Source organism: Hemitrygon akajei, chromosome 7 (assembly GCF_048418815.1).
Source record: "Hemitrygon akajei chromosome 7, sHemAka1.3, whole genome shotgun sequence".
Taxonomy (NCBI): Eukaryota; Metazoa; Chordata; class Chondrichthyes; order Myliobatiformes; family Dasyatidae; genus Hemitrygon; species Hemitrygon akajei.
In genome coordinates this window covers 26,452,661-26,467,872 of record NC_133130.1, presented here as the reverse complement: position 1 = coordinate 26,467,872, position 15,212 = coordinate 26,452,661, and the positions used below count along the sequence as shown (strand labels likewise).

Sequence of the window (15,212 nt, the reverse complement as noted above, 5' to 3'; positions counted from 1 at the left end):
ACTCCCCTTTTCGCGTGACACCTGCTGCCAGCAGCCCTCCGCGTTGTTCGTCCCCTTAGGGATCTCCCCCACCCACCCACCTTCTGATGCATGTTCTGAAACCCCGCCACGAGCTCCACTGGGTTTCCTGTTGCGCCAAAGACATTTTCCAGTGCTTTCATGTAATCGACGGCTGGCAGTATGGAGGATCAGACGGATCTTGGGTCCGAGTCCACAGGACAATCAAAGCAGCTGCACAGGTTGACTCTGGTTAAGAAGGCATACGGTGTATTGGCCTTCATCTGGTGCGGCTGCACATGGAGTAGTCTGTGCATGTCTGGTCTCTTTAACAAAATATACACTGGCTTTGGAGGCAGTGTAGAGGAGGCTCACCAGGTTTATTCTGGTAATGAGGGTTAGTCAATGAGGAGAGGTTGAGTCACTTTGCTGGAATTCAGAAGAATGAGAGGGTTATCTTATAGAAGCACATGAAAGGGATCAATAAGATAGAGGCAGGAAAGTTGTTTCCACTGGTAAGAGTGTCTAGAACTAGGGTCATAGCCTCGAGATTCAGGTAAATAGATTTAGGATGGAGATGAGAAGCTGCTTTCCCTGGAGAGTCATGAATCTGTGGAACTCTCTGTCAGGAAAGCAATAGACAGCTTCCTCATTAAATATATTTAATAAACAGTTAGACAGGTTTTTGCTTAGCATGGGAATTAAGGGTTATGGTGCAAGGGCAGGTAGGTGGAACTGAGCCCACATCCAGATCAGCTTTGATCTTATTGAATGGCGGAACAGCCTTGATGGGCCAGATGGCCTACTCATGCTCCTTTTACTTAATCACCTTTTCATCATATTTATTTGAAATATGTATGTTAGAATTGAAAGCTTCACAAGGAACAACATTACCCATCATCATCGCCTGGCTGCTGTGCAAATCCTGGAGTTTTCATTGAACAGCTATCTCCGTTTTTACTGTATAGCTGCATTCATATGTGAGTCTGTTCTCTGTTTGCACTGAGATGTGAAATGAATGAATGTATTCCATTATTTTGCCAGTGGTTAATGGTGGCTATGTGAAATAAGCTGACATTGCAAGTCTTGCTATTTAGTGACTTAGTTGACATTACTGTTGATTACCAGTGAACTGAAAAGCTCCAATAGATGAAGAAAAACATCTTTCATTTGCGACCACATGATCTCTCAAGTGCTTTACAGAAAATAAAGTACTTTCAGAGGTGTGGCCCTGGATTTAATAAATGTTATGGGTCGGGCTTGTTATTGTCTATATACTTGAGTTAATCTACTTTTCTTTCGGTACAAAGCCTTTGCGTTTACTGTTTTACTCTTCTTGGTATATTATGTACTGAAAGGATATTTCACCTTATGAAGAATCTAGAACCAAGGGGTAAGGGTTCAGAATTGCCTGAGTCAGGAGTTGGAATTCCATCTCTTTGGTTTGTGAATCTTTTGAATTCTCCATCTCAGAGAGCTGAGGAGGTTGAATTAATGAATACGTTTTAGAGTAAGGTATGTAGATGTTTGAAGGCAACAAAGTTGAGGGTTTTGAAAAACAGGCAGGAAAAGAGCTGGGGCTGTCATTAGTCATGTCCCTGTGTCTGCAGTCTATTTAGTGATTAACGGGAGGCTGAAAGCTCCGTTCTACTGAAAGCTAGGACATTATAAATACGACTCTACTTTTTAAATTTGTTGACTGAATTTATTTTTTTATTTCAATTGTACAATTTATTCATAGATAATTTCAAATATATATATTACACAGAACAATCATAGCATATCATGGTATATAATCTGCATAAGAAAAGCTGTAACTAAGGACTGTATGTAACTAGAGCCAAAATTTCCAAAACGTACCATTGTAATATCGTGGAGTACATGGTTATCTCAGCGCGGTTAGGCAATCGCTTGAAATAATGCAGTATTTTGATTAATATATGTCCAAAGAAGTGTTAACTATTTGCCTGAGCTTTTGCACTAAGTTTAAAGACAAATCTATGAACGCCATCATTGATGCACAATTCTGGTCCACTAGAAATTACATTGACTAGAGGACAGAATTGTAAAATCAGTCCAGTTGTTAACTGCATGTCATGAATGCTGCTGGTGAGAGGACATGTGAATTTGTATCAAGTGTATTTCATCAGGGACTTATTATTGTAAATAATTTTAGATAACTAATCCATTTTACTTTTCAAACAAATGAGTAGAATTCTGGATAGGACAATAATCTTATATTTGAAATATCTAAATGTTTCGAACCTCTATAGTTAGTGACATGAGGCATATTGTGCTCTTATTCAACTTTGAACCCATCTACATCACAAAAATGGGCCCTTTGGCCCATCTATCCATGACTGGTTAGACAAAGACCATGATTCTTAATCATTTGCATTGGAATGTTTCCTCCAGATCTTGAAAACTGGAATGGGTTCCCCAAGCACTATAGATTGAATTCTCCTTTTCTAAAGTTTGTAGGACTAGTTCTAGATTCTCTTTTTAGTTTAGAGGGAGTCTATAAGAGATAAATGTTGGATAATTGTTCTTATTTCATACACATTCTTTTCAATGTACACATTTAAAAACAAAGTTTGTAAGTACTTGGCATTCTCTTCCCAGGGAACATTCACAGGTTTCTGATTCTGATTTTTTTATTCAAAGGCTGGTGTATGATTACCAGATCTTTTAGAACCAGCAGTTTGAAGCCGCTTCTTACTGGATACTTACAGCAGAAGGCTAATAGTGAATTGGCTGTGAATTAAAAACTTAATTTGAGTATAAGTTGGCAGTTGCGGGATAACTTGTAGTTTAGTATTAAAGCAGCTATGTGCTGTTAGAAGATTGAGCAATAAAAAGTTATGCATGGAGTAGAAGGACCTTACTAGCCGCAGCTGATGGGCATTCGCTGTCCACAGATGGAAGGAATACTGCACTCCCAACATCTCTTCACCTTAAGTCTGTGACATCTATATGTGAAATAAAAGGTAATGACCTTCGTCCTTTATGGAATGCAATGAGTCTAACCTAAAGCAAGATTTTACCTGTGTTAGTTGAATTGTTTGTTGCATTTTACACCATACGAATCCATTTTCAGCAGGCTTGAAAAAATGTGGGCTATTGAATTTTTAAAGATGAACTATGTAATTTATTTTCAATTTAAAAATAATGTTTCAGATTACAAAATGAATAAAAGTGTATGGAAGTAGGAATATGGTTTTACTTTGAGACGAAAGTTTATTTTATTGACAGAGTATGCATGTACAGTACAACTCTGATATTTGTCTACTCCAAATAGCCATTAACTATGAAAGGACCATGGGCATTGATGAAAGAAAAGACATCAACACCCCCCCCCCCCCCAAAACCGGCATGAAAACGAAAAGAAACAAAACTCACGGACCCCAAAATCCATCCCCCCCCCACCTGCAGCAAAAACTCAGCCACAAAATCAGTAACTGACCCCTACACACAGCAATCCCTGACCCCTCCTCACTTTCAGAAAAGAACAGCGATAGTAGCGCCAAACCCTCAACTCCACCTCTTACACACAAAAAAATTAACAGATCAGCTGCTCGCCAATTAACCACAAGAAAGAAGGCACTGAAAACCTGAAGGAAAGCAGTATAAAGTACCATCCAATAAAAAAGTAACGATGTTCTTCCCACCAAAACAGTGACCTAGAACTGAGGGAGGCCTGACAGAACTGGGTTTGGCAAATGAACGATGAAGTGCGTCAACATTTGGACATCCCGTTGTTTGGAATCCCTTAGGGCATTATTAGTAACAGGTTTCAGAGTGTTTGTATAAAGTCTGTCTGCCCATAATGATGGTGTTAAAATAGAACAGTGGGGGGTTATGATTCTTTTGGATTCCATGTTGCTGATATTTCACTGTGTAATTTCTGCCTGCCGTTTCCGAATTGAAAATTTTGGCAATGTAGGAAATGCTGAAAGGCTGAATTTTGAAAGATGTGTATGGTCAGGCTGGCAACGTGAACTGTTCAGTTAGGTGTTAGATAAGAGATACTACCAATTTATAATAAAATCATTTGATTTCCCAAAAGCAACCTACATTAGAAATAAGATCTTTGACTTGCAGTTGATGAATATCAAACTTGGGTGTCTGTCATATCAGGCTTCCAGTTAAAACTGGAGCTTAGTTATTTACATCAGGATTGGAAACACTTCAAATTGGTTGCAGCAGAATTGTGATTCTTTTATGTGGAAAAGATTGTTTTAGTCAAAAAATAGAACAATATGCTGTTATTCTGGATATCAAAACAATTTGCTGTTTTTAATATCTCTTTGTACATTGGTACTGTTTTAAGGCAGACAAACTACAATGTATAGCAGTTCCATTTTTGAGGGAACTCTTATTTATTATGGAATGCGAGCCAGTAGTGTTCCATTATGAAGTACAAACATGAATTGGATGTGGCAGGAATAATTACATGTTAGAAATGTCTCTCGTTGTCTGTTCGTGTATGGATCCTCACATCTGTCTAATTTTGTACTTTTGCTTTGGTACGATGAATTAATTGGAACTGAGTGCTTCACATGTATAATAGTGTGACTCTGTGGGAATGCTGCATTGCAGACATTACCAACAGAAACAAGTTTACCTGGTTAGTCATTTGAATGGAGACATTGCTTAGTGTAATTTGGCTGCTTTCATGGTGAAAGTAGAGTGGGATACATTGAGAAACAATTTAGCTGGAGTATGAATATTTACTCTACATTTTACGATGAGTTGTCGAGCCTGACAGCACAGTAACAGGCCCAAGTCCATGCCAACATGGTTTTCTGCCTAGTTTTATCTACTTACACCTTAGGAGAGCTTTCCATACTTCTCTCATCCATGTACCTATCCAAACTTTTCCGAGATATTACCGCTGAGCCTGTATCCACCCCTTCAGCTGGCAGCTCATTCCATATCCACATCCTCTGAGTGAAGTAGTTACCCCTCAGACTCTCCTTAAATATTTCACCTTTTATCCTGAACCTATGACCTCTAGTTCTAGTCTAGTTCTAGTCTAGTTCTAGTCTCACCTACCCAGGGGAAAAAGCCTGCATGCATTTACCCTATCTATACTTTTGAATTTTGTATTCAATCTCCCCTCAATCTCTAGCAATCCAGGAAATAACCCCTAACCTATTCAGCCAGCCCTGTAATTCAAACTCAAGTTCCGGCAGGATCCTTGTAAATTTTCCCAACTTGTTTAAGCTTACTCTTTACAGTACTGAGCGAAGGTCTTAGGCACCCGAACTATATAGCTAAAACTTTTGCACAGTACTGTATTTGTCAATGTAGAGCGGAGAGTATTTGTAAATCTTGTGGGAGCAAAAGGTGTTGGGAATGGTGAGGGTGGAGCACCGCGGGAGGGCTGTGGGTCAGGCGGCAGAGAAGGAGTGCCAGTGGTGCGGCTGCAGACGCACCTAGCCCTGAGACACCAGGCAAGGTAATTTGATTACAAACAATCAGTTTATTGATTATTACAGAATGTCTCTCTAGTGCTTCCTGCTCCCTCCCCTCTCCCTTCCCTCATCCCCTTTCCCAACTATGATTCCCCTCTCCATGCCCTCTTCCCACTCTCTGTCCACAATAGAGACCCATATCAGAATCAGATTTATCATCACTCACATATGTCATGAAATTTGTTTTTTTGCAGTACAATGCAATACATAAAGTCACTACAGTACTGTGCAGAAATCTTAGGCACCCAATGCTATATACAGTATATGTGCCCAAGACCTTTGCACAGTACTGTAGGTCAGTGACCAGAACTGCACATGATACTAAATTTGCAATGATTGTTAAAGTGAATAATCTTAGTTCAATAAAATAAATTGTTGTTATTCACGTAAGATGTGTTTGCCTCTGGCATGGTAACAAAAAAATGCAGGAAGCTCTAAGCCTGATTTACACTTGGATAGCAGGAGAATCTTTTTGTGACACAATGAGCAGTGCAGCAATGATTGTCTTTATTATCCACTGCCCATTGCACATTTTAGGTGTTTTGAGATTGTGATAGACCTGTCTTCCGTGTGCTGCGGTTGTTTTTTTTAATGCTTCATGAAACCATTCAGAAGAGAACTGTAGGACATTGGGCTGGTGAAAAGAAACAGGCATTTCTGCAAAAGCTGAAGGGACATTTCTTTGAAGTTAAGAAGTCAAGGGATGATTTGATGGAAAATTTTTGGAGAATCAATATAGTATGTGGAGAGGGACAGGTTTGGTGTTTTAGGCTAAGGCATATGTCCTAAAAATTTGAATCAAGTACTCAGGAGTGAAGTTAGGGAAAGAGTGGTAGAGACTTGGACCACATGCCAGTTGATGGTTTGAATTTAGAAACTGAGGTTGAGAGGCATTTATTAGCCAAATGTATTGCAGGATTTGGGGAAAAGGTGGGTTTGTAGTGTGAGGTTGCAAATGAAATAAGCTCTCATGAAATCAACTCGAGAGTAAATAAGTTAATCCTGTTTCAATATTATCATGCTGATGAAATTGGATGTTCCCTTGATCCTTGTTCCTGATCAAACAGTTATGAGGCAGGGCATGTTGCGGTTTATCACATTGACAGTCGAGTCTGTAGGTAGGTGAAAAGATTAGCTTTATTAAATATTAGCTTTGTCACATGTACATACAGTGAAATATGCCACTTATGTCACAAATGTGCTGTGGCCATTTGCGAGTGTTGCCATGCTTCTGGCACCAACACAGCGTGCCCTTAGTAGCTCTTACTAAAACGTGTGTCTTTGGAACTTGGGAGGAAACCGGAGTACCCAGACGAAACCATGGTGTTAAGGGGAGAACATACAAACTCCTTACAGACAGCAGCGGGAACTGAGCCACGATCGTTGGCACTGTAATAGCACTGCGCTGTGAAGGAGTGGATACCTGAACCAGTGGCAGGGGTCTTCGTTAAGTAGACTGGTCTCCCTGTGGTGGTATTGACCTTTGTTGCAACTTTACTCCTTCGGGCGGGTGGTGAATTGTTTCGTCATGTTGATGGAGCAACTTGAAGGGACAAGGTGGTCAACCACTAATCTCACACAACTTCTCCCCCTGAAGTGATAATGCTGCAGGCTCGTTCGAGGTTCCCTCCAATGGTGCCTCTCTGACACTTGTGGGTTGGACAGCACTGACCCAAGGAGCAAAAGGAGGCAAAACAGCTTGGCTTTCTGTCCTGCTCATTGTGTAATGACAATAGCATCCATTTTTCTGCCTGCCCATGAACAATGGAAAGTGTGTGTGTTTGTTCGTGTTGAGGAAGTTAAGATTAGGCTCAGCTGCAGTACTTGATGGCTTCTGCCACTTAGGCACAGCTAAGCAGAGTGTTCCCTTTGGTAAGTGACAGGCATATCTCTGTATTGGCCAGGGCTAGAAAGAGTGTGAAAAGTAGTGAAGTCTGTAAATTAACGTACAAAAAAATGCATGACTCCGTTGTACCCTGTTTACTGAGCCTGATGGTGGTTGTTCCATTTTCAGAAAGCAACTTCTTGCTGCACCAGTTGTTGGAGGGGAACTTTGAAGGGATATTATTGAATCAAAAGATTCAGGAAATTTTCTCTGCTCAAATCACTGATGAAGAAACTATTGACATTTATTTGGAAAAACAAATCCTGGCATATCTCAGTGGTCCATCAGAAGATCAAGTTGAAAGGTAAATTGAAAGTTATATTTTCAACATTTTTCATAACAATTTTCCACAATCATCAAATAATCTCTTCAGCACATTCAACTTTTGCCAGAGCTTTGGTAAAGATATCTGGTTAGTCCTTTAAGCTTTCCTCAGCCCTGTAAGTTCTTCTCTCCCCCCCCCCCCCCACCACCCTGCATTGCTCACTCATACTACTTAATCTAAAAAATACTCCCAATGTAACAATGAAACTCTTATATTCTGAAGTCACACAGGATTTGAATAGCTTGCTTCAATTCCAGAGCTGTTTTTCCATTCTGGTTATCATCTCACCCTTTCTCCTCACCTGCCCATCACCCCCCCTGTGGTTCCCCTCCTCCTTCCCTTTCTTCCATGGTCCACTGTCATCTTCTATTAGATTCCTCCTTCTTCAGCCCTTTACCTTTTCTGCCTATCCTCTCTCAGCTTCTTAGTTCATCTCCTCTCCTTCACATACCCACCTTCCCCTTCATCTGGTCTCACCTATCAGCTGTCAGCTTCCCCTACCCCCTCCCCCCCCCCCCCCCCCAAGTTGTACTGGCTTTTGTCTCCTTCCTTTCCAGTCCTGATGAAACCTGAAATGTCAACTGTTTGTTCCCCTCTATCGATGTGCCTGACCTGCTGAGTCCCTCCAGCAATTTGTGTACGTTGCTGTGGATTCTAGAATCTGCAGTATCTCTGTGTACCGTGATAGAGTATTTTTAGTCTGAGCTGCTTGGCTCAGACAAAACTATTCTCAATCAGGAGGATGGTTATGAGGTTCAAATACATTAATTATTTTGGCTTACCTGAGGCAAATTCTAAAATAATAAAAAAAATCACTGAGAATTATTTATTTTCACTGAAATCTGGTAAATGATTGAAGGTGATGCTACCATAATTTGAGATTGAACATTTGAAATTTGCGAACGTCTTGATGGAATGATCCAAAAGATGGGATGACACCTACTTAACCCACTTTCTTACTTTTATTGTAGACAACTGGTGGTGTTCTTTCTGGGTGTTGGCAGTTTACAGCTGTTTGTGCAGAGTAACTGGACCGGACCTCCTGTTCAGATTCAGCCAGAGGACGTTTTGCCTGCAATAATGAAAGGGAACTTTGCTGTGGTAAGGAGACGTACAGATAAAGTTGCCGTAGCTCTTGTTTGCACATTCATTTTTACCATTGTTTTTTTTTGTTGCATGTACAGAGATGCAGTGAAAAGCTTGTGTATTGTTCATACAGATTAGATGTTTACACAGTGCATTAAAGTAGAACAGGGTAAAACAATTACAAAATGCTGAATAAAGTGTAACAGCTAGAGAAACTGCGGTACAGGTAAACATTAAGGTGCAACATCTTAACAAGGCCGCTAGTGATGTCTAGATTCCACTGTATTGTACTAAGGCTATCCAACAGCCTTATAACAGCAGGATAGGAGCTGTCTTTCAGCCTGGTGGTATGTGCTTTGAGACTGGTGACAAGGGGAGAAGAGAGAATGTCCAGGGTGGATGGGGTCTTTGATTATGCTGTTTGTTTTACTGAGCCAGCAATAAGTATAGACAGAATCCATGGAGGGGAAGTTGATTTTCTTGGTATGCTGAGCTCTGTCCACAACTCTCTGCAGTTTCTTGGAGTCACACGCAGAGCAGTTGCCCTACCAAACCATTAGGCATTCAGATAGGATGTTTTTTAAGATGGCTTGATAAAAGTTGTTCAGGGTCAACAGGAACAGGCCACATTTCTTTACCCGCCTGAGGAAGTAGTGGTGCTGGTGAGCTTTCTTGGCTATGGCGTCTATGTGGTTGGACCAGGACAGGCTCTTGATGATGTTCACACCTAGGAACTTGAAGCTCCCAGCCCTCAGTCGCAAACATGTCTACATAGTTCTTTTTAATCACTGCCAAATCCTTGAATTGTGGCCTTAAAAAAAACCCCCATACCTATAGATCAGGAAGGTGGGAGAAAACATTTATGCATTAAAGAGAATGATTTATTTGAACTACAGTTGGAAAGGCAAGTTCTGTTTAGGACTAGTCAACATGGGAAGTCACATCTCATGAATTTGATTGAGGTTCTTTTTGAAGAGGTGTCCAAGAGGATTGATGAGGGCAGAGCGTGACATTTTGACAAGGTTCCATATCGTAGGTTTGTTGCACGGTTAGATCACATGGGATTCTGGGCAGGCTTGATAATGGGAATTAGCTTGGTGGATGGAGTGAGAGGATGACAGTGGACGGTTGTTTTTCAGATTAGATGCCTGTAACTAGTGGTGTCCCACAGGGATTGGTGCTTGTTCCATTGTTGTTGATCATCTATTTTAATGATTTGTTTGAGAATGTAGTGGCATGGTTGGCAAGTTTGTGGATGATACGCGTTGTGGACAGTGGTGTTATTGTAATATGACATCTCAACTCTTGTATTCAATGCTCTGACCAATGAATAATTGCAACAAGATCTAGATTACTGTGAAAGATGGCCAAGGAATGGCAGCTGAAATTTTACTTGGACACATACGAAGTGTTGCGTTTTGATAAGTTTAACACTGTGAAGGGCAGGGTATTGTGGAACAGGGAGGCCTCAGGTACAAGTACATAGTTTCCTGAAAGTGGCATCCCAGGTTGACGGTGATGAGGAATGCATCTGGTACATTTGCCTTCATTGGTCAGAGACCCTAAGCACAGGAGTTGGGATGCCAAGCCACAGCTGTAAAGGATGCTGATGAAATCACAGGTGGAGTATTGTGTGTAGTTCTGCTTACCTAGCTATGCCAGGAATATTATTAAGCTAGAAAGAGGGCACCAGATGTTCACAAGGATTTTACCTGGGTTGGAGGGCTTGAGTTGTAAGCAGAGACTGGTTAGGCCGAGGCTTTCTTCACTGGAGCATAGGGACCTGAGCAGTTTTCTATAGAGATACATAAAATAACAGGGGCACAGTTCAGGCGAATGGTCATGGTCTTTTCCCCAGGTTGGTAGAATCGAAAGCCAGAGGACAACGTTTTAAGGTGAGAAAGGAAGAACTTAAAGGGCAAGTTTTTCCACTCAGAGTTGGTGGGTATGTGCATAGAGTTGCCCAAGGAAATGGTAAATGCAGTACTAGTACTGCATTTAGAAGATATTTCGGCCGGTACATTGATATGAAAGGTTTAGCGTAATGTGCGCCAAATTCAGGGAAATGAGACTAGCTCAAATATTGCAACTTGGTTGGCATGAACAGTGTGGGTTAAAGGGCATCTTTCCATGCTCTGTGTCACACTGTAATTATGAACTGATAATTTTGGGTCAGTTTGTATTAATTACATTTGGAAAATCAGGTAGTCTACAGTAAGTTGGTATAAAAGCAGAAAAGGCTTGGGATACCCAGCTGGTGAGGTAGCATCTGTGGAGGGAGAAAATAAGATACAGGTCGACCTTCACTAATCTGGCACCATTGGGACCTGAGGAGTGCTGGATTAATGAAAATGCCGAATTACAGAAGGATCACATTAAGCAATAGCTAACCACCTCATCATACCTTTGAAATATCATGTAAATCAGTACGTTAGATAATAATGAAACAGAAATATTAAATGAGTGAAATTTTAATAAAGTAATATACTGTACAGGCACAGATAAATAAAGGTAAATGTACAAGAATTAACTTGTACAGAACAGTTGAGCACTTCCGCTTCTAAAGTGAGATGTTTAATATACCTTCAGGCAAAGTTACATGTTTGCAAGTGTGGGGTTGTCAGGATCATCAACATCTTCATCTTGAAAAATAAGTGAAGCATCAGGAACTGGTGCTGAAACTGGCACAACAGTTTCTTCAAAAACTGTTGATGGCAGCACATCTGGGTGAGCAGAAGCAGAAGTCAGAGAAAGGAGATCTTCTATACACCACATTTCACGTGACCGCCAGGCAGCCGGGGATTCGGCGCTTGGCTCTTCCCTCTTCACTCGCAGTTACTGAGGGAATCCTCATTAGTTTTTTTTCCTCCGCTTAGTAATATGCTTAAATTTAGCGGGTCGCCATGTCTGATCTAAGGTCGTAAGCAGAAGAGAATGGGACGCCGGAGGGCAGTGTGTGACTGCTGGCAGGTGGGCGAGAAGGCGGACTGACCCAGCGCGCACCAACTCCCCCCCTGCCACTGGCAGGTGAGATGGGCAGGTGCTGGACAGCCGCGCCTCACGCAAATGATATTAATAAATGCAGGATAACAAGCAGGAATCACCTGTCTGTGCTTACAAGAGCGAGCAAACACGTGAACAGATCTAGTACAAGCAAACAATGTGAATCAGTGCCGGATTATCGAAGGAACCTGATTACAGGTAGTCGGATTAGTGAAGGTTGACTGTAATGCATTGCTCTGATGACCTATCACAACCATTTGTTGGTATCTGGGGGGAACTGAAGATGCAGTAAGTTAATGATTTCTCCGAAGCTTCAGTTCTGTCTATTTGGATCTCCTCCCTATTGCAGAGATTGACTTCTCATTTACACCATACTTGTATGCAATTCCCTTTGAAGACTAATTGAAGGTAATTTTCAAATAGTGAAAGAGAACTTTGACACATATGAAGGGAAACTGCTTCTGGCCAAGGAGAAAACCTTTAAACCCTTTATATGTAACTCCCTGACATAAAAATAAATTGTATTTTGAAAAGAAACATTATCTTTACCTTTGTTTGTTTGCCTGATAGGTTGTGCCAAAGTTACATTTATTGAATAAGGATGCTTACTTTATAATCTGTTCAAGATTTTGCATTTTTTTCCCAAAAAAAATAAGAGGAGCTTGAAATAGCTAATTTATTTGTCCTTTGTTTAGTTTGAAAATTGTATCAAAAAATCTGAGTTATATCGCATGAAAACAGGCTCTTCAGTTCAACTTGTCTGTGTTGACCAAGGTGTCTTCTGAGCTGGCCCATGTTGCTGTGAACATTTCCTATCTATATATGTTTTTCAACTCAAACTCATCGTCTGGCAGCATGATTTTATAAGCTTCCTTTGCTTCAGGGGCAACTACCAACCCATCCAGTTTCTCTTTATAGCTGAAGACTTCCATTACAGGCAACGTGCTTGTGAATCTTTCTTTACTTTTTCTAACTTAATCACATCCTTCCTGTAGTATGGTGACAGAACTGAGCACAATATTCTGGGTGTGGTTATTGCACCATCTTCTATAGCTATGACACAGTGCTCAGTTCTTGTACTCACTTCTCTGTCTAATGAAGGCAAACAAGACAAATACTTTCTTCATTACCTGTGTCACTACTTTGTACCACTAGGTGTCTCTGTTCTACAACACTCCTATGGGGCCCTGTCTTGCTCTGGTTTAATTTCCCAAAATGCATCACTTTGCACTTGTCTAGGTTAAATTACATCTGCCATTCCTTTTACTTTGCAACTGTCCCAGTTGATCTTGATCCTTTTGTAGCCTGAGACATCTTCTTCACTATACGCCGCAGCATCTATTTTGGTGTCATTTGCATTCTCGTCCAAACTGTTAAGATGCATGTCAACAGCAGTGGACCCAGCATCCATCCCTGTGGCACACCGCTGGTCTTGGCCTGTAATTTGAAATACATCCTTCCATTACCATCCTGTGTCTATTATGTGAATATTTAAGAACAGAGTGAACGGAATGAAAACCAAGATTTATATTTTAAAAAAGTAATGAACCCAATGTTTTTAGATCCCTTATTTGATTTCCTTAACAAACGTCCAGTCAAAATTGACGCTTCATGGAACAGCCTCAGCCACCTCGCAGAGCTGTGTGAATGGTCTGGCTTTGTCATCACAAGCAGTGATCTTCAGTGGTAGTTCCAGCTTCAACAGGCAGCTCAGTAACATGGATGAATATTTCTGGAAGTGGAAGCTTAAAGCCAGTTATCGATAGAGCAAGAGCGCTTTGAAAGTGACATTGTGATATTGTATCATGAACTCGCCTTGATGCTGAACCATAGACTAACCTTCCATATAACCTAAAGAAGATAGCTGCCAAGATGGAAATGTGCTAAGGGAAACTGACTTTGTCAAGCCCGATCTTTGGAAGTCAACAGAGACCACATATCCCAGTCCTCTGGGAAGAATCCATGCCTATCTTGTTGATGTCTAATTGAGCACAGGGAATCCTTATCAAAAAAGCAGTACTTAGCTGACATCTGAACGCAAGTTTCTTTTTCACTGCTGGAGGCTGAGAACTGACGCATTAAAAACTTACTCAGAATGTAAATTTAAAATGGAAAACCTACTTGACAAAATTCTAGGACAATCAAATATAAATGCAAATTGATTTGTTAAAAATCACTTCTTGCAGTATGACTGGTATTAAGTAGATTTGTAAAAGATTGAGCAAGTATGTGACCCAAATACTCAATGAATGATTAAAATGTACTGTTCTTGGTAGAAGCTTTTCAAGGCTTTGTGTTGCACCATGCTTTATGCTTAATTTATGATTGTTTATATATTATAAATTATTTAAGTGCAGTTTCATGAGTTATTGTGGCCCAGATGTATTCAGTTTTCATCCACTGGAAAATGAAGAGATATGGGTGAGCTTTAGCAGCCTCAGATTTTGTTCACCACTGTCCTCACTAAGCCCCACATGCAGACATTTTCTAAGAGAGCTCTATTGATTATGAAATAGAAATCCGGCAGGCTTTTAGCCTCCTCCCCAGCTTGGTGACAGTGGAAGCATTTGTAGGCCTCACAGCCTCCTGAGATCACTCACACAGACAGATTAGGATTGGCTATGAATGTTCTTGGTCCATATAGCAACTGCCTAGGCCCTGCAGATCCGTTACTTTGGAGAAATTTCAATCCAGATGTCGTGTTCTTCTGGAACCAAAGTTAATAACCTAGTAGCCTGTTTCATGTTACCATAGAGACTTAGATATATTATCTGCCGCACTCTTGACCAGAAACCTCCATTGTCCATTTCCCTCCATGGATACTTCCTGAACCAATGAGTTCCTCCAGTGCTTTGTGTGTGGCTATTCAAATCATTTTGCAACACCACATCTTGGCAGCTATGATCAATGATGGAACTCTGGAATTACTTTCTTGGAAACCATAGAACACTACAGCACAGTACAGGCCCTTCAGCCCTCCATGTTGTGCACTTGGTCCATATGACAAAAAGAGTTCTGGAAGACCAAGAACTTGAAACACGATACCAAACTTATGTTCCACTGCAACGCAGAGATCCCACCTCCCTCTTTGTTTCTGAGATGTGGACAGCCCTGCAACAGGTATTCGAGAAGTTCCGCTACAGCTGTCTGCACACATCTCTCCAAATCTATTGACTGGATAAATGATGACACTCCAGTAGTTTTGTCCAACATGGCAAATGCCATACTACTTAAACAAGAGCTGGCTCTGAACTCCCTAACAGTGAAAGATTTCCAGGATAGAGGAAATGGTTTGAGGGAATTCTCCAAGTTTTCTTCCCCTTCACCTCATTAAAATGCCTGGCCCAAGACTACTTAGAACAAAGGAGGAACACTGAGCATTATGAATCTGTATGGTGGAAATAGAGTAGTAATAATAAGTACTTTATTGATCCCGAGT

At 40.9% G+C, this 15,212-nt stretch overlaps 1 protein-coding gene across 2 annotated transcripts in view; it reads left to right on the top strand.

The window, feature by feature from the left end:
- ttc27 (tetratricopeptide repeat domain 27) overlaps positions 1-15,212 on the top strand; it is a 250,649-nt gene that overhangs the window by 14,591 nt on the left and 220,846 nt on the right. For both annotated transcript variants that reach the window (XM_073050525.1, XM_073050524.1), the window contains exons 2-3: positions 7,489-7,663; positions 8,656-8,785. In XM_073050525.1, coding sequence (XP_072906626.1) covers positions 7,489-7,663; positions 8,656-8,785 — 305 coding nt within the window. The remainder of the gene's footprint in view (positions 1-7,488; positions 7,664-8,655; positions 8,786-15,212) is intronic.